Below are 20,156 nucleotides of genomic sequence, written 5' to 3'. Positions count from 1 at the left end.
CATACTGGGAATATTCTATTTTCAAATGTATCTATAACTGAGGTATCAGTAGAAAAACATCATTGCATACTCTCTTAATGTAAAAATGTAACTTACAAAGTAAACTGTAGTACCATAATGTCAAACTATTTTTCAAAAAATAAAATATAAAATATTCTGATATTCTAAATGTATTTTAAAACTGGGGAAGTTAAACTAGATGATTTCACAAGTAGCTTCTCAGTTAGAAAGAAGTTTCATTCAATTAGGGAAATTATTTAGGAAAATATATTACAAATGTCCATGTTAATTCATTTTACTATACCAGTTTACTAAAAAACTTACATACTTACGTACAAACTTTACAACCTTATATCTGCACTCAGCGACTTTTATAAAAATGTCTCAAAACAATAGCAGATTGCTGAGTCTCATTCCGCACAGGAATGAGCACAAGGAGGAGCCAGAGGAACCAGACGTTTTTCAGTTTATCTGTCTCAGATACTACTGTCAGCATATTGTGACAGCAAATTTAAAAAATAAATTATTACAAAAGAATATTTTTATAAAGGTTACCTACTGCAGCTTTAAGACAAATCTTTAGGTACAGATGGTACTTGTTCCCAGGGTTCTATGTTACCCAGCAGACTTTTCAAATGGTTTTATGTTCGCAGCAATGTTTTCTTACCAAATAGTGAGGTTCATTGTATGCTTCCTTGGGTCATAGCCTACTGATGTTATACTCCTTGAAACCCATGTCCTCAGATTTGTGGGCAAGACAGTTTTCTTGACTTTAGACACTTCTCCACAGTGGCTGAATGGACAGTCTAATCTCGAACAATATTCAGAAAAGTATCACAGAGAACAGAGAAGACCAGCAGCAGACCATTCAGAATATTTCGGCATTTTTGCTTAAAAAATGACTTCAACAATATATCTCCAGAATTGTTGTGGGTTTATGCAATCATTAGATCTGCTAATCGAATTATTCGCAGCACCTGATAATGATGATTATTACATGATTCTAGTGTAAGATTAAAATTAGGAAATGAGGGACTGCAGAAGGTTTGGTAGTTTATACATATGCCTTTAATAGAAAACATTTTTTTCCTCCACATACCTTATCTTCAAAATGCTGTGCATCACCACATTAAGATTGTAAAATGTTACAGCATAAACAGATTTTTTGTCATCTTCATATTCGTATGTATATTAGGAAGAAAATACACAAAAAAATACACAAAAAAAGAAATAAAGGTAAGCTCTCAGAATACTCATATATATAATAGAAATACAAGTTAATAAGGACTGTGAATGGATAATTATACAAGACATTATTCTTCTGATACAAGGCATTAATGCGTGACACAACCTTCAGCATATATCTGAGTTAGGGTTAGAACAATGAGCACACCATTACATTTTATATAAGTAAGATTGTCAACTTTACTATCTAAGCAACTGATCTTAAAGACTTCATTCTGAAGTCAAATTCCTCAATGGTCTGAATATATTTTTTAGGCAATTTGGATTGAGGGAACAATTTAAGCTTGCCAAACATCTACAATTTTGATTACAGTAGGATTTAGGCATGTTGAGTGAAATACACATTGGTTCTAAATATGATTATAGCACATGGTAGTCGATCATTTAAATGTTAACATGTACAGAAAATATTATGCATGGGGTCATCAATGTAATATGGTTTAATTGCCCTAAGTCTATTTCGTTTACAGTAATTATTTTAGAAGTTATTACCATGTGCTTGAAGTTGGCCACATGATGAATGGACCTGGAGGGTTGCATTGGATCAAGGTGTGTGCAGTCAAGACTGAATAGAAATTCCCTTTCATTTATGTGTCAGGTTACCCCAAGTTTAAATGTAATAAGTGACAGTTTTTCCCAAGTCATTTAGAAATTGAAATTCTCACAAGTGTAATTTTTATTGACAAGAAAATCATTTTTCATATCATTGATAGCAGTTACTTTCTCATGGGGTTCCACAGGGACATCAGCACATAAGCAATTGCTGGCTTGACAGTAGCCATGACAGCAGCACAAGGAAGGACGCAGTGATGAAACTGATCTTGTGGCTTACTCCACTTGAGACCTCTGTAAACAAGAAAAAATAAGATATTGCTTTAACAAACATTTCTGTATATTTACATTTTTGGGTCAGGTAGCATTCAAAACTGCTTACGTATGCCATCCACAATAATGGAGGTGGTGTCAATGTTGAAGGCTGTGATATTTGAAGCTGCTCCAGCCAGAACATCTGCAATCTGAGTGTCATTAGGAACAGAGGTGGATGCAAATCCAAGGTCCATTGTGTTGATGATTGATCCATTTCTGCATAGGAAATTACATAATAATTATATTTCAAGTTTCATGAATTTACAGCCAGTATATTTAGATTATATCAACATAACATAAACAAATTACCTGAATGAAATCACTGTCAATGATCTGAATGAAGAGAATGCTTTTTGGTAGAAAGGTTCGAGCTGCACAAATACAAGAAAACCAATTATGTAGTAGTATGTTTGGGTGGATATATTATTAATTCTGTGCTTTTCCTTCTTTAGTACTATTATTATTTGACATTTATTGGAAGGATAAACCCCTTGAGATGAACCATCTTGTTTTCAAGGGGGTCCTTAACACAAATATACAGAGAATACAATAAATTAAAAAAACAACAAAACAGATACACTCACACACATACAGACAACAGCTCTCCCAGGCCTATCCACTCCTACACCCACCACCCCCTCCCAAAAGGAAAAAAGCCCATAAAACATATAGGGAATATATACATACCCATGTGGAACTATAAACGCATTAAGTATAATTAGAAACAAGAACAGTTAGTTTGAAGGTAAGTAAAAATGGATGTCTTAAAAGAATGAAAGGAGGTAATAGATCTAATTGAACTGGGCAGGTTGTTTCAATCAGATAGAGCTTTGAATTTAAAGGCACGTTGCCCAATCTCTTTTGAGAATCTAGGGACGAGGAAAAAGTGAACTCAATATGCCTTGAACTATATGGTGTATACAATTCAAAGTTATTTCAAATAGGAAGGAAGATTAAAGAAAATATGATATTACATTATATGATATTAAATATTATTAATAACATTGTTCACTTTACTGATTTCAGTACGCTTTTGTCCACTTTCTTTCTGTGTCCTTCATGATCTGTATCGACAGATGGCTCCTTCATGCAACCTTCAGGGCAGTGACCTGTCGTGAGCTGACCAGCTCTCCAATGCTCTTAAGAGCTGGTCATCGACGTGGAAGCTGTTCTGGTGCTGGTCTAATGTACTTTCTTTTGTCTACATTTAGTCGAGCTCCTACTGTAGGTGGGGCTCTTTTTTTTAATTTAATGATATTGATGTTTAAAACATCAAACAACTGTACTCGGCACACTCGCCTATCAAGCAACAGGAAGAATTACTACGTTGGTCATAAAAAAATCTTCTGGTTTGTAAACACAGTGGTACATAGACCAAATCTGGAACCTAGATCTTACAGCTTCTTACAGGTTCCGGTTAATGAAAGCTCCAGGTTACCAGTCATTAAGTTCCTATACTGGAAAAGGCCTAAATGGGAGGTAAAGGCTTATTCTACGTTATAATCTGTTGCTAGATCTCTTCTGACATCTCAATGCTAAAACCTGTGTTACCAAACATTGTGCAGTGTGGGTAAACACCCCAATACATTAAAATATTGGAGGTTATTGTTGTCACAGGTTTCATTTTAAAGGAGGAGACTTACCATCGACTTTATCATTGCAGCTCGATTTATAAATGCTAAAGATGCTGGATTCAGCAAGTCGCTTGTAAATGTTTCTCCAGCAGATCTGAAAGTCAACCTCCGTTTTATGAGTTGCATATTAGTTGTAGCAACTGATGTTACAGCAGTAGTCGATGCAGCAGTAGCTGTAGTTGAACTTGATGTCATATTTGGAGTTCCTGTAAAAACAGTAACAAACCTTGTAAAAAAAAACTAGTAGGCTAATATACAGAGAAAAAAAAGCCTCTACATTTCACGTAAAAGGCTCCACTTACAGTTGTTATTTCTCTTAGTGTCTCATATCTGGATAAAATTAGATGTGACTTATTAACAATCTTTCGTTTGGACTTAAAGTTCATATATGTAACCTTAAGAAAACCATTGTTATTAATGACACCGGTGACTGTTAAATGAACTGCAGTCAACACAATGTTGCTCGGGCTCACACTTGCACTCCTTGCACTGTCTGTAGGTGCAAGCCAGCATCATCCTGGGAATTAGCCAAAAGAGACATACACAAGAATGAACGCTGAAATGAACACTAAATAAATTATAACCATATTTAGAATAATATTACTATCTGTAATGTTCCTATATTTTATTTGGATCCTTGGTTCCATGATACTAAGAAGTTTGGAATATACAACAAAGTAACCAATGCCAAGCCACAACCAGCTGCCTAAACCCACCTTAGCTTATAGGTTACAGTTAGCTAGTTGGCCGCCCCTGCCTTGCATAACTCCAATCGTTAGTTACACCTTTGACTAAAATAAGTCAGCAACATTAACCATTAATGTTAGCATTGACTTGGGACTTATGTTGGACTGTGGTTTGGTGGGTGTGGATTGTTTGTAGACATTCCATTTATAAGTTAACGTTAGGTAATGTTGCTTACTGTTGACACTGTAAGGAAGCGGAGAGAGAAGGAAGTCAGGATCAAGTGTGCATAAATGTTATATCCTTTGGATTTTTGAGAAAAATCTGTTCCACAACCTTTAATTCAGTCCACAGGTTGTTGACCCAGAAAGTTGGGAAAGGTCTAAATTTTGGTAAGTTGTGTTACAATCCGTTCGCAAATTGGCAATTAAAAGTACATAACAAAATAATACTTACAATGCCTCAAATCTTACATGTGGGACATTTAACCACATATCAAACCACCACCCATTGTAGTTTAAAAAAAGTATTGCTTTAATGTACAAACTGGCTAAATGTAAATGGGTAATACAGACCTTTATCGTGGGTTTGGTGGGCTTTAGTGAGTAAAGTCTCAACATGTCATAGCTAGTGGCATGATAAGCATTTTCAGTAATTTCATTATACAGTTTTCGTCTCACAGAATACTCACTGCTGCCAGCCATAAACTGCAGTGTTGAATGGATGTTGTGAAATTAGTTCACAAACTAGGCTACCCCTGTTTCACAATTACTCATAAATCTTGCTTACATATTAGGTTCAGACAGATAAGGACGTTATACCACAATCAATTTGAGCAGATATTCATACTTGGCAAGGCTAGGCAGTAAGTGGGGTATGCAATTCTAAGTAATGCAATTCTAATCTAATACACTTTTTTTCAAATTGAGTGTATATCTGGTCTCCTAGCTTTCCTCTTGGTGTGGGCACTGAAAAGAAAACTGGTGGCTGTACAAAGCACTGACTTGTAAATGTAAAACAAACAAAGTGGATCCGAATCAAGCCACACAAAACTAACTTTACATTCAACCCATTCCAAACAGGGATGTGTGTGTCAGGTAGCTAACATTATTTGTCCACGGACATTAAGCTTACTTTCTAGTTTGCCAAGTTATGATGTTGTTGTGATGTTAGTAGCATGAGAGTTGTGAGTATCGCTGTCTTGAACTGGTGTGCTGGGAAACCGTCTTGTCCCTCTCTGCGTGATTGCTGCACAGCAGCAACTTAACCGGCAATTTGAAACCCCACTAACATTAGTTACATTACTTATGGTGTCATTGTTCGCACAATATCTAGCATTTGTCATGGTATTGGATTTCTTCATAATTACTTACCAACTTACCACCTACCAACTTCTCAACATTCTTTGATGACACACATACTGTGTGTGTCAGTCGTCAATAGTTTTATAATGAAGGACAAATATCTGTATATAAACACTTGTATACTTACGTATGATCTCAATGGAGTTTGTATCAAGAGTGAGGTTGAAGGTGTTGTTTGGGTTCATCAAGGCAAGTTGTAAAGTCTTTACAACATTATTAGCCTGTGGGATTTGATTTGGTGAAGCTGTATTGTTGAACTCGAGTCCGATATCTGCTTGAGTGGTTTCCATGCGTGTCCTTGCTACAACACGACTGCATCAAAAGACATGACTTAATTAAATGATCGATCCAGTTATTATTGCTTTTTTACACACTGAAACATTCTAATATTTAGGACCATAACATACATACATACAGCATACAACATACAAGTACTCTATTTTATCAGTAAGTGTATTCTGAAATTTGTTTTCAAGGCTTGAAATATTACCGAAATCTAATGACAAAAGTGCGGATGAAAAGAAACCCATATCTTGCTCTGTAGATGATGTCACACTGTGAAAAGGAAATACATGGATAAATATTGAGTAAACTGAAAAGTGACAAAGTGACACAATTAAATAGAATAGAATGCCAAATTCACCTAAAATGCAATCAAAATAATGAGGAACTTTTACTCACCACTGTTACAATTTGTATTTCAAGATTTCTGTATTGTACACTGCTTGGATTATTGAATTCTTCAACAAATGGTTCTTCCAGGGTGGCTCCAAGAACAAAAACTGGTGGGGGAGTTGTGGTAACTGCACCATCTGATCCACCAGGACTAGTTGTTCCTAAAGATGTAACTGATCCATCAGTTGGAACCAAAGGACCAGCTGTGGTGACCCTCAGTTGACCAAAGGACACAGCTGTTGTCATGACTTGTGCTTGAACCTCCAACTGTTGTGGACAGACCGATTGCTGTTGACCCTCCTGTTGCAGCAGAACTGCCAGTTGTTGTTGACCCACCAGGTGTCATTGATGCTACAGTTGTCATTGGCCCACGACTTGTGGTTGAACCTCTAGTTGTTGTTGACCCACCAGGTGACACTGATGCTCCAGTTGTCGTTGACCCACGACTTGTGCTTGAACCTCCAGGTGTTGTGGACCCACCAATTGTTGTTGATCCTCCTGTTGCAGCAGAACTGCCAGTTGTTGTTGACCCAGCATTTGTACTGGATCCAATAGTACTTGTTGACCCACCAGGTGTCATTGATGCTACAGTTGTCATTGGCCCACGACTTGTGGTTGAACCTCCAGCTGTTGATGACCCACCGATTGTTGTTGACCCTCCTGTTGGAGCAGAACTGCTGGATGATGTGGACCCAGCATTTGTAGTGGACACACCAATTGTTCTTCCTGTATTAGTTGTTGTTGTCAAAGATAATAATGTTGAAATGTTAAAAGTTAAACTTCACAAAAATTGGAACTTCACATAGGGAAATTTCAATACATTAAGAACTGCTTTAATGGAGTGAGGATAAATAGTGATATTGAAGTAGTTAGCATATTGCCAACCATTGATATTCCGTGATGGAAATTTAGGTTTACATGTTAAATGTTTACTTACGAATTACTTTGATGGAGGCTGGATCGATACTGAGGTTGAAGTTGTTGTTTGTGTTATTCACAGCAACTCTCAAGGTTTCTGCAACAACATCGGCCTGTGGGATTTGATCGGGTGATGCCGTGTTGTTGAACTCGAGCCCCACCTCTGCTTGGATGTATCTCATTTGTGGCCTTGCATCACAAAAGTACATTTCTTTAATCAACCGGTTTTATTTTAAAATATCACGTTTGCTAAACTTTGACTTTACATTTTTTTTCTAATAATTCACTCAAATTCTTTATTACACATGACCAATTCCCACAAGATCCTTCTCTAGCTATGAGTTGATTAACTTTAGGTCAGAGACTTAAAGGGGGAAAACGTTACCGAAATTGAATGACAAAGGTGCGGATGAAAAGAAGCCTGAATCTCTCACTGAAGATGAAGTCGCACTGTAAGCGGGAAACAGTGGTGAGAAACATGAAGCATAAAAGTCACAGGGCTTTTTAAGTGAAATCAAACAGAATTTAAAGTTGAGTCAAACAGCAACAATTGTTAGAATTTACTTAAAATTGTACGTACGATTGCTACAACTTGTCTTTCAAGATTTCTGTATTCCGCGCTGCTGCGATTGTTGAGTTCTTCTACAAATGGTTCTTGCAGGGTTGCTGTGAGAAGCACAACTGGTGAAGGAGCTGCAGTGATTCCAGTTGTCCTTGGCCTTGTAGTTGTTGTTGATCCTATAGGTGTAGATCAGTGAATGAGGAGTCAAGGTAAACATTATTTGGCAAATTGCCAAGCACTGATACTTTGTGGTGGATATTTAGGTACACGTGGTAAATGTTTACTTACGAATGACTTCGATGGAGGCTGGATCGATACTGAGGTTGAAGGTGTTGCTTGCGTTATTCACAGCAACTCTCAAGGTTTCTGCAACAACATCGGCCTGTGGGATTTGATCGGGTGATGCCGTGTTGTTGAACTCGAGCCCCACCTCTGCTTGGATGTATCCCATTTGTGGCCTTGCATCACAAAAGTACATTTCTTTAATCAACCGGTTTTATTTTAAAATATCACGTTTGGTAAACTTTGACTCAAAATTTTTTTTCTAATAATTCACTCAAATTCTTTATTACACATGACCAATTCCCACAAGATCCTTCTCTAGCTATGAGTTGATTAACTTTAGGTCAGAGACTTAAAGGGGGAAAACGTTACCGAAATTGAATGACAAAGGTGCGGATGAAAAGAAGCCCGAATCTCTCACTGAAGATGAAGTCGCACTGTAAGCGGGAAACAGTGGTGAGAAACATGAAGCATAAAAGTCACAGGGCTTTTTAAGTGAAATCAAACAGAAATTTAAAGTTGAGTCACAACAGCAACAATTGTTTGAATTTACTTAAAATTGTACGTACGATTGCTACAACTTGTCTTTCAAGATTTCTGTATTCCGCGCTGCTGCGATTGTTGAGTTCTTCTACAAATGGTTCTTGCAGGGTTGCTGTGAGAAGCACAACTGGTGAAGGAGCTGCAGTGATTCCAGTTGTCCTTGGCCTTGTAGTTGTTGTTGATCCTATAGGTGTAGATCAGTGAATGAGGAGTCAAGGTAAACATTATTTGGCACATTGCCAAGCACTGATACTTTGTGGTGGATATTTAGGTACACGTGGTAAATGTTTACTTACGAATGACTTTGATGGAGGCTGGATCGATACTGAGGTTGAAGGTGTTGCTTGCGTTATTCACAGCAACTCTCAAGGTTTCTGCAACAACATCGGCCTGTGGGATTTGATCGGGTGATGCCGTGTTGTTGAACTCGAGCCCCACCTCTGCTTGGATGTATCCCATTTGTGGCCTTGCATCACAAAAGTACATTTCTTTAATCAACCGGTTTTATTTTAAAATATTACGTTTCCTAAACTTTGATTTTAAATTTTTTTTCTAATAATTCACTCAAATTCTTTATTACACATGACCAATTCCCACAAGATCCTTCTCTAGCTATGAGTTGATTAACTTTAGGTCAGAGACTTAAAGGGGGAAAACGTTACCGAAATTGAATGACAAAGGTGCGGATGAAAAGAAGCCCGAATCTCTCACTGAAGATGAAGTCGCACTGTAAGCGGGAAACAGTGGTGAGAAACATGAAGCATAAAAGTCACAGGGCTTTTTAAGTGAAATCAAACAGAAATTTAAAGTTGAGTCACAACAGCAACAATTGTTTGAATTTACTTAAAATTGTACGTACGATTGCTACAACTTGTCTTTCAAGATTTCTGTATTCCGCGCTGCTGCGATTGTTGAGTTCTTCTACAAATGGTTCTTGCAGGGTTGCTGTGAGAAGCACAACTGGTGAAGGAGCTGCAGTGATTCCAGTTGTCCTTGGCCTTGTAGTTGTTGTTGATCCTATAGGTGTAGATCAGTGAATGAGGAGTCAAGGTAAACATTATTTGGCACATTGCCAAGCACTGATACTTTGTGGTGGATATTTAGGTACACGTGGTAAATGTTTACTTACGAATGACTTCGATGGAGGCTGGATCGATACTGAGGTTGAAGGTGTTGCTTGCGTTATTCACAGCAACTCTCAAGGTTTCTGCAACAACATCGGCCTGTGGGATTCGATCGGGTGATGCCGTGTTGTTGAACTCGAGCCCCACCTCTGCTTGGATGTATCCCATTTGTGGCCTTGCATCACAAAAGTACACTTTCTTTAATCAACCGGTTTTATTTTAAAATATCACGTTTGCTAAACTTTGACTTTTAAATTTTTTTCTAACAATTCACTCAAATTCTTTACTACACATGACCAATTCCCACAAGATCCTTCTCTAGCTATGAGTTGATTAACTTTAGGTCAGAGACTTAAAGGGGGAAAACGTTACCGAAATTGAATGACAAAGGTGCGGATGAAAAGAAGCCCGAATCTCTCACTGAAGATGAAGTCGCACTGTAAGCGGGAAACAGTGGTGAGAAACATGAAGCATAAAAGTCACAGGGCTTTTTAAGTGAAATCAAACAGAAATTTAAAGTTGAGTCACAACAGCAACAATTGTTTGAATTTACTTAAAATTGTACGTACGATTGCTACAACTTGTCTTTCAAGATTTCTGTATTCCGCGCTGCTGCGATTGTTGAGTTCTTCTACAAATGGTTCTTGCAGGGTTGCTGTGAGAAGCACAACTGGTGAAGGAGCTGCAGTGATTCCAGTTGTCCTTGGCCTTGTAGTTGTTGTTGATCCTATAGGTGTAGATCAGTGAATGAGGAGTCAAGGTAAACATTATTTGGCACATTGCCAAGCACTGATACTTTGTGGTGGATATTTAGGTACACGTGGTAAATGTTTACTTACGAATGACTTCGATGGAGGCTGGATCGATACTGAGGTTGAAGGTGTTGCTTGCGTTATTCACAGCAACTCTCAAGGTTTCTGCAACAACATCGGCCTGTGGGATTCGATCGGGTGATGCCGTGTTGTTGAACTCGAGCCCCACCTCTGCTTGGATGTATCCCATTTGTGGCCTTGCATCACAAAAGTACATTTCTTTAATCAACCGGTTTTATTTTAAAATATCACGTTTGCTAAACTTTGACTTTAAATTTTTTTTTCTAACAATTCACTCAAATTCTTTACTACACATGACCAATTCCCACAAGATCCTTCTCTAGCTATGAGTTGATTAACTTTAGGTCAGAGACTTAAAGGGGGAAAACGTTACCGAAATTGAATGACAAAGGTGCGGATGAAAAGAAGCCCGAATCTCTCACTGAAGATGAAGTCGCACTGTAAGCGGGAAACAGTGGTGAGAAACATGAAGCATAAAAGTCACAGGGCTTTTTAAGTGAAATCAAACAGAAATTTAAAGTTGAGTCACAACAGCAACAATTGTTTGAATTTACTTAAAATTGTACGTACGATTGCTACAACTTGTCTTTCAAGATTTCTGTATTCCGCGCTGCTGCGATTGTTGAGTTCTTCTACAAATGGTTCTTGCAGGGTTGCTGTGAGAAGCACAACTGGTGAAGGAGCTGCAGTGATTCCAGTTGTCCTTGGCCTTGTAGTTGTTGTTGATCCTATAGGTGTAGATCAGTGAATGAGGAGTCAAGGTAAACATTATTTGGCACATTGCCAAGCACTGATACTTTGTGGTGGATATTTAGGTACACGTGGTAAATGTTTACTTACGAATGACTTCGATGGAGGCTGGATCGATACTGAGGTTGAAGGTGTTGCTTGCGTTATTCACAGCAACTCTCAAGGTTTCTGCAACAACATCGGCCTGTGGGATTCGATCGGGTGATGCCGTGTTGTTGAACTCGAGCCCCACCTCTGCTTGGATGTATCCCATTTGTGGCCTTGCATCACAAAAGTACATTTCTTTAATCAACCGGTTTTATTTTAAAATATCACGTTTGCTAAACTTTGATTTTAAATTTTTTTTCTAATAATTCACTCAAATTCTTTATTACACATGACCAATTCCCACAAGATCCTTCTCTAGCTATGAGTTGATTAACTTTAGGTCAGAGACTTAAAGGGGGAAAACGTTACCGAAATTGAATGACAAAGGTGCGGATGAAAAGAAGCCCGAATCTCTCACTGAAGATGAAGTCGCACTGTAAGCGGGAAACAGTGGTGAGAAACATGAAGCATAAAAGTCACAGGGCTTTTTAAGTGAAATCAAACAGAAATTTAAAGTTGAGTCACAACAGCAACAATTGTTTGAATTTACTTAAAATTGTACGTACGATTGCTACAACTTGTCTTTCAAGATTTCTGTATTCCGCGCTGCTGCGATTGTTGAGTTCTTCTACAAATGGTTCTTGCAGGGTTGCTGTGAGAAGCACAACTGGTGAAGGAGCTGCAGTGATTCCAGTTGTCCTTGGCCTTGTAGTTGTTGTTGATCCTATAGGTGTAGATCAGTGAATGAGGAGTCAAGGTAAACATTATTTGGCACATTGCCAAGCACTGATACTTTGTGGTGGATATTTAGGTACACGTGGTAAATGTTTACTTACGAATGACTTCGATGGAGGCTGGATCGATACTGAGGTTGAAGGTGTTGCTTGCGTTATTCACAGCAACTCTCAAGGTTTCTGCAACAACATCGGCCTGTGGGATTTGATCGGGTGATGCCGTGTTGTTGAACTCGAGCCCCACCTCTGCTTGGATGTATCCCATTTGTGGCCTTGCATCACAAAAGTACATTTCTTTAATCAACCGGTTTTATTTTAAAATATCACGTTTGCTAAACTTTGACTTTAAATTTTTTTTCTAACAATTCACTCAAATTCTTTACTACACATGACCAATTCCCACAAGATCCTTCTCTAGCTATGAGTTGATTAACTTTAGGTCAGAGACTTAAAGGGGGAAAACGTTACCGAAATTGAATGACAAAGGTGCGGATGAAAAGAAGCCCGAATCTCTCACTGAAGATGAAGTCGCACTGTAAGCGGGAAACAGTGGTGAGAAACATGAAGCATAAAAGTCACAGGGCTTTTTAAGTGAAATCAAACAGAAATTTAAAGTTGAGTCACAACAGCAACAATTGTTAGAATTTACTTAAAATTGTACGTACGATTGCTACAACTTGTCTTTCAAGATTTCTGTATTCCGCGCTGCTGCGATTGTTGAGTTCTTCTACAAATGGTTCTTGCAGGGTTGCTGTGAGAAGCACAACTGGTGAAGGAGCTGCAGTGATTCCAGTTGTCCTTGGCCTTGTAGTTGTTGTTGATCCTATAGGTGTAGATCAGTGAATGAGGAGTCAAGGTAAACATTATTTGGCACATTGCCAAGCACTGATACTTTGTGGTGGATATTTAGGTACACGTGGTAAATGTTTACTTACGAATGACTTCGATGGAGGCTGGATCGATACTGAGGTTGAAGGTGTTGCTTGCGTTATTCACAGCAACTCTCAAGGTTTCTGCAACAACATCGGCCTGTGGGATTCGATCGGGTGATGCCGTGTTGTTGAACTCGAGCCCCACCTCTGCTTGGATGTATCCCATTTGTGGCCTTGCATCACAAAAGTACATTTCTTTAATCAACCGGTTTTATTTTAAAATATCACGTTTGCTAAACTTTGACTTTAAATTTTTTTTCTAACAATTCACTCAAATTCTTTACTACACATGACCAATTCCCACAAGATCCTTCTCTAGCTATGAGTTGATTAACTTTAGGTCAGAGACTTAAAGGGGGAAAACGTTACCGAAATTGAATGACAAAGGTGCGGATGAAAAGAAGCCCGAATCTCTCACTGAAGATGAAGTCGCACTGTAAGCGGGAAACAGTGGTGAGAAACATGAAGCATAAAAGTCACAGGGCTTTTTAAGTGAAATCAAACAGAAATTTAAAGTTGAGTCACAACAGCAACAATTGTTTGAATTTACTTAAAATTGTACGTACGATTGCTACAACTTGTCTTTCAAGATTTCTGTATTCCGCGCTGCTGCGATTGTTGAGTTCTTCTACAAATGGTTCTTGCAGGGTTGCTGTGAGAAGCACAACTGGTGAAGGAGCTGCAGTGATTCCAGTTGTCCTTGGCCTTGTAGTTGTTGTTGATCCTATAGGTGTAGATCAGTGAATGAGGAGTCAAGGTAAACATTATTTGGCACATTGCCAAGCACTGATACTTTGTGGTGGATATTTAGGTACACGTGGTAAATGTTTACTTACGAATGACTTCGATGGAGGCTGGATCGATACTGAGGTTGAAGGTGTTGCTTGCGTTATTCACAGCAACTCTCAAGGTTTCTGCAACAACATCGGCCTGTGGGATTTGATCGGGTGATGCCGTGTTGTTGAACTCGAGCCCCACCTCTGCTTGGATGTATCCCATTTGTGGCCTTGCATCACAAAAGTACATTTCTTTAATCAACCGGTTTTATTTTAAAATATCACGTTTGCTAAACTTTGACTTTAAATTTTTTTCTAACAATTCACTCAAATTCTTTACTACACATGACCAATTCCCACAAGATCCTTCTCTAGCTATGAGTTGATTAACTTTAGGTCAGAGACTTAAAGGGGGAAAACGTTACCGAAATTGAATGACAAAGGTGCGGATGAAAAGAAGCCCGAATCTCTCACTGAAGATGAAGTCGCACTGTAAGCGGGAAACAGTGGTGAGAAACATGAAGCATAAAAGTCACAGGGCTTTTTAAGTGAAATCAAACAGAAATTTAAAGTTGAGTCACAACAGCAACAATTGTTTGAATTTACTTAAAATTGTACGTACGATTGCTACAACTTGTCTTTCAAGATTTCTGTATTCCGCGCTGCTGCGATTGTTGAGTTCTTCTACAAATGGTTCTTGCAGGGTTGCTGTGAGAAGCACAACTGGTGAAGGAGCTGCAGTGATTCCAGTTGTCCTTGGCCTTGTAGTTGTTGTTGATCCTATAGGTGTAGATCAGTGAATGAGGAGTCAAGGTAAACATTATTTGGCACATTGCCAAGCACTGATACTTTGTGGTGGATATTTAGGTACACGTGGTAAATGTTTACTTACGAATGACTTCGATGGAGGCTGGATCGATACTGAGGTTGAAGGTGTTGCTTGCGTTATTCACAGCAACTCTCAAGGTTTCTGCAACAACATCGGCCTGTGGGATTCGATCGGGTGATGCCGTGTTGTTGAACTCGAGCCCCACCTCTGCTTGGATGTATCCCATTTGTGGCCTTGCATCACAAAAGTACATTTCTTTAATCAACCGGTTTTATTTTAAAATATCACGTTTGCTAAACTTTGACTTTAAATTTTTTTTCTAACAATTCACTCAAATTCTTTACTACACATGACCAATTCCCACAAGATCCTTCTCTAGCTATGAGTTGATTAACTTTAGGTCAGAGACTTAAAGGGGGAAAACGTTACCGAAATTGAATGACAAAGGTGCGGATGAAAAGAAGCCCGAATCTCTCACTGAAGATGAAGTCGCACTGTAAGCGGGAAACAGTGGTGAGAAACATGAAGCATAAAAGTCACAGGGCTTTTTAAGTGAAATCAAACAGAAATTTAAAGTTGAGTCACAACAGCAACAATTGTTTGAATTTACTTAAAATTGTACGTACGATTGCTACAACTTGTCTTTCAAGATTTCTGTATTCCGCGCTGCTGCGATTGTTGAGTTCTTCTACAAATGGTTCTTGCAGGGTTGCTGTGAGAAGCACAACTGGTGAAGGAGCTGCAGTGATTCCAGTTGTCCTTGGCCTTGTAGTTGTTGTTGATCCTATAGGTGTAGATCAGTGAATGAGGAGTCAAGGTAAACATTATTTGGCACATTGCCAAGCACTGATACTTTGTGGTGGATATTTAGGTACACGTGGTAAATGTTTACTTACGAATGACTTCGATGGAGGCTGGATCGATACTGAGGTTGAAGGTGTTGCTTGCGTTATTCACAGCAACTCTCAAGGTTTCTGCAACAACATCGGCCTGTGGGATTTGATCGGGTGATGCCGTGTTGTTGAACTCGAGCCCCACCTCTGCTTGGATGTATCCCATTTGTGGCCTTGCATCACAAAAGTACATTTCTTTAATCAACCGGTTTTATTTTAAAATATCACGTTTGCTAAACTTTGACTTTAAATTTTTTTCTAACAATTCACTCAAATTCTTTACTACACATGACCAATTCCCACAAGATCCTTCTCTAGCTATGAGTTGATTAACTTTAGGTCAGAGACTTAAAGGGGGAAAACGTTACCGAAATTGAATGACAACGGTGCGGATGAAAAGAAGCCCGAATCTCTCACTGAAGATGAAGTCGCACTGTAAGCGGGAAACAGTGGTGAGAAACATGAAGCATAAAAGTCACAGGGCTTTTTAAGTGAAATCAAACAGAAATTTAAAGTTGAGTCACAACAGCAACAATTGTTTGAATTTACTTAAAATTGTACGTACGATTGCTACAACTTGTCTTTCAAGATTTCTGTATTCCGCGCTGCTGCGATTGTTGAGTTCTTCTACAAATGGTTCTTGCAGGGTTGCTGTGAGAAGCACAACTGGTGAAGGAGCTGCAGTGATTCCAGTTGTCCTTGGCCTTGTAGTTGTTGTTGATCCTATAGGTGTAGATCAGTGAATGAGGAGTCAAGGTAAACATTATTTGGCACATTGCCAAGCACTGATACTTTGTGGTGGATATTTAGGTACACGTGGTAAATGTTTACTTACGAATGACTTCGATGGAGGCTGGATCGATACTGAGGTTGAAGGTGTTGCTTGCGTTATTCACAGCAACTCTCAAGGTTTCTGCAACAACATCGGCCTGTGGGATTTGATCGGGTGATGCCGTGTTGTTGAACTCGAGCCCCACCTCTGCTTGGATGTATCCCATTTGTGGCCTTGCATCACAAAAGTACATTTCTTTAATCAACCGGTTTTATTTTAAAATATCACGTTTGCTAAACTTTGATTTTAAATTTTTTTTCTAATAATTCACTCAAATTCTTTATTACACATGACCAATTCCCACAAGATCCTTCTCTAGCTATGAGTTGATTAACTTTAGGTCAGAGACTTAAAGGGGGAAAACGTTACCGAAATTGAATGACAAAGGTGCGGATGAAAAGAAGCCCGAATCTCTCACTGAAGATGAAGTCGCACTGTAAGCGGGAAACAGTGGTGAGAAACATGAAGCATAAAAGTCACAGGGCTTTTTAAGTGAAATCAAACAGAAATTTAAAGTTGAGTCACAACAGCAACAATTGTTTGAATTTACTTAAAATTGTACGTACGATTGCTACAACTTGTCTTTCAAGATTTCTGTATTCCGCGCTGCTGCGATTGTTGAGTTCTTCTACAAATGGTTCTTGCAGGGTTGCTGTGAGAAGCACAACTGGTGAAGGAGCTGCAGTGATTCCAGTTGTCCTTGGCCTTGTAGTTGTTGTTGATCCTATAGGTGTAGATCAGTGAATGAGGAGTCAAGGTAAACATTATTTGGCACATTGCCAAGCACTGATACTTTGTGGTGGATATTTAGGTACACGTGGTAAATGTTTACTTACGAATGACTTCGATGGAGGCTGGATCGATACTGAGGTTGAAGGTGTTGCTTGCGTTATTCACAGCAACTCTCAAGGTTTCTGCAACAACATCGGCCTGTGGGATTTGATCGGGTGATGCCGTGTTGTTGAACTCGAGCCCCACCTCTGCTTGGATGTATCCCATTTGTGGCCTTGCATCACAAAAGTACATTTCTTTAATCAACCGGTTTTATTTTAAAATATCACGTTTGCTAAACTTTGACTTTAAATTTTTTTTCTAACAATTCACTCAAATTCTTTACTACACATGACCAATTCCCACAAGATCCTTCTCTAGCTATGAGTTGATTAACTTTAGGTCAGAGACTTAAAGGGGGAAAACGTTACCGAAATTGAATGACAAAGGTGCGGATGAAAAGAAGCCCGAATCTCTCACTGAAGATGAAGTCGCACTGTAAGCGGGAAACAGTGGTGAGAAACATGAAGCATAAAAGTCACAGGGCTTTTTAAGTGAAATCAAACAGAAATTTAAAGTTGAGTCACAACAGCAACAATTGTTTGAATTTACTTAAAATTGTACGTACGATTGCTACAACTTGTCTTTCAAGATTTCTGTATTCCGCGCTGCTGCGATTGTTGAGTTCTTCTACAAATGGTTCTTGCAGGGTTGCTGTGAGAAGCACAACTGATGAAGGAGCTGCAGTGATTCCAGTTGTCCTTGGCCTTGTAGTTGTTGTTGATCCTATAGGTGTAGATCAGTGAATGAGGAGTCAAGGTAAACATTATTTGGCACATTGCCAAGCACTGATACTTTGTGGTGGATATTTAGGTACACGTGGTAAATGTTTACTTACGAATGACTTCGATGGAGGCTGGATCGATACTGAGGTTGAAGGTGTTGCTTGCGTTATTCACAGCAACTCTCAAGGTTTCTGCAACAACATCGGCCTGTGGGATTCGATCGGGTGATGCCGTGTTGTTGAACTCGAGCCCCACCTCTGCTTGGATGTATCCCATTTGTGGCCTTGCATCACAAAAGTACATTTCTTTAATCAACCGGTTTTATTTTAAAATATCACGTTTGCTAAACTTTGACTTTAAATTTTTTTTCTAACAATTCACTCAAATTCTTTACTACACATGACCAATTCCCACAAGATCCTTCTCTAGCTATGAGTTGATTAACTTTAGGTCAGAGACTTAAAGGGGGAAAACGTTACCGAAATTGAATGACAAAGGTGCGGATGAAAAGAAGCCCGAATCTCTCACTGAAGATGAAGTCGCACTGTAAGCGGGAAACAGTGGTGAGAAACATGAAGCATAAAAGTCACAGGGCTTTTTAAGTGAAATCAAACAGAAATTTAAAGTTGAGTCACAACAGCAACAATTGTTTGAATTTACTTAAAATTGTACGTACGATTGCTACAACTTGTCTTTCAAGATTTCTGTATTCCGCGCTGCTGCGATTGTTGAGTTCTTCTACAAATGGTTCTTGCAGGGTTGCTGTGAGAAGCACAACTGGTGAAGGAGCTGCAGTGATTCCAGTTGTCCTTGGCCTTGTAGTTGTTGTTGATCCTATAGGTGTAGATCAGTGAATGAGGAGTCAAGGTAAACATTATTTGGCACATTGCCAAGCACTGATACTTTGTGGTGGATATTTAGGTACACGTGGTAAATGTTTACTTACGAATGACTTCGATGGAGGCTGGATCGATACTGAGGTTGAAGGTGTTGCTTGCGTTATTCACAGCAACTCTCAAGGTTTCTGCAACAACATCGGCCTGTGGGATTCGATCGGGTGATGCCGTGTTGTTGAACTCGAGCCCCACCTCTGCTTGGATGTATCCCATTTGTGGCCTTGCATCACAAAAGTACATTTCTTTAATCAACCGGTTTTATTTTAAAATATCACGTTTGCTAAACTTTGACTTTAAATTTTTTTTCTAACAATTCACTCAAATTCTTTACTACACATGACCAATTCCCACAAGATCCTTCTCTAGCTATGAGTTGATTAACTTTAGGTCAGAGACTTAAAGGGGGAAAACGTTACCGAAATTGAATGACAAAGGTGCGGATGAAAAGAAGCCCGAATCTCTCACTGAAGATGAAGTCGCACTGTAAGCGGGAAACAGTGGTGAGAAACATGAAGCATAAAAGTCACAGGGCTTTTTAAGTGAAATCAAACAGAAATTTAAAGTTGAGTCACAACAGCAACAATTGTTTGAATTTACTTAAAATTGTACGTACGATTGCTACAACTTGTCTTTCAAGATTTCTGTATTCCGCGCTGCTGCGATTGTTGAGTTCTTCTACAAATGGTTCTTGCAGGGTTGCTGTGAGAAGCACAACTGGTGAAGGAGCTGCAGTGATTCCAGTTGTCCTTGGCCTTGTAGTTGTTGTTGATCCTATAGGTGTAGATCAGTGAATGAGGAGTCAAGGTAAACATTATTTGGCACATTGCCAAGCACTGATACTTTGTGGTGGATATTTAGGTACACGTGGTAAATGTTTACTTACGAATGACTTCGATGGAGGCTGGATCGATACTGAGGTTGAAGGTGTTGCTTGCGTTATTCACAGCAACTCTCAAGGTTTCTGCAACAACATCGGCCTGTGGGATTTGATCGGGTGATGCCGTGTTGTTGAACTCGAGCCCCACCTCTGCTTGGATGTATCCCATTTGTGGCCTTGCATCACAAAAGTACATTTCTTTAATCAACCGGTTTTATTTTAAAATATCACGTTTGCTAAACTTTGACTTTAAATTTTTTTTC

General features: G+C 38.9%; 1 protein-coding gene across 12 annotated transcripts in view; it reads right to left on the bottom strand.

Moving 5' to 3' along the window:
• Positions 1–1,045: 1,045 nt before the first annotated feature.
• Positions 1,046–20,156, bottom strand: part of LOC127379519 (uncharacterized) — a 43,268-nt gene continuing 24,157 nt past the window's right edge. For 6 of the 12 annotated variants that reach the window (XM_051429211.1, XM_051429205.1, XM_051429206.1 and 3 more), the window contains exons 10-19: positions 7,773–7,837; positions 7,407–7,576; positions 6,759–7,195; positions 6,476–6,676; positions 6,285–6,349; positions 5,922–6,106; positions 3,756–3,952; positions 2,422–2,483; positions 2,180–2,328; positions 1,046–2,091 (exon numbers count right to left, since the gene is read on the bottom strand). In XM_051429211.1, coding sequence (XP_051285171.1) covers positions 1,991–2,091; positions 2,180–2,328; positions 2,422–2,483; positions 3,756–3,952; positions 5,922–6,106; positions 6,285–6,349; positions 6,476–6,676; positions 6,759–7,195; positions 7,407–7,576; positions 7,773–7,837 — 1,632 coding nt within the window. In that variant the 3' untranslated portion in view covers positions 1,046–1,990. Of the gene's footprint in view, positions 2,092–2,179; positions 2,329–2,421; positions 2,484–3,755; positions 3,953–5,921; positions 6,107–6,284; positions 6,350–6,475; positions 6,677–6,758; positions 7,196–7,406; positions 7,577–7,772; positions 7,838–16,297; positions 16,456–17,130; positions 17,289–18,796; positions 18,955–19,629; positions 19,788–20,156 lie in introns of all 12 variants that reach the window. The other 6 variants (XM_051429208.1, XM_051429202.1, XM_051429209.1 and 3 more) reach the window with 4 other exon arrangements.

Source organism: Dicentrarchus labrax, unplaced genomic scaffold (genome assembly GCF_905237075.1).
Source record: "Dicentrarchus labrax unplaced genomic scaffold, dlabrax2021, whole genome shotgun sequence".
In the NCBI taxonomy this organism is placed as follows: Eukaryota; Metazoa; Chordata; class Actinopteri; family Moronidae; genus Dicentrarchus; species Dicentrarchus labrax.
Note: the sequence above shows the minus strand (reverse complement) of the source record. Positions and strands in the feature narration are given on the sequence as shown.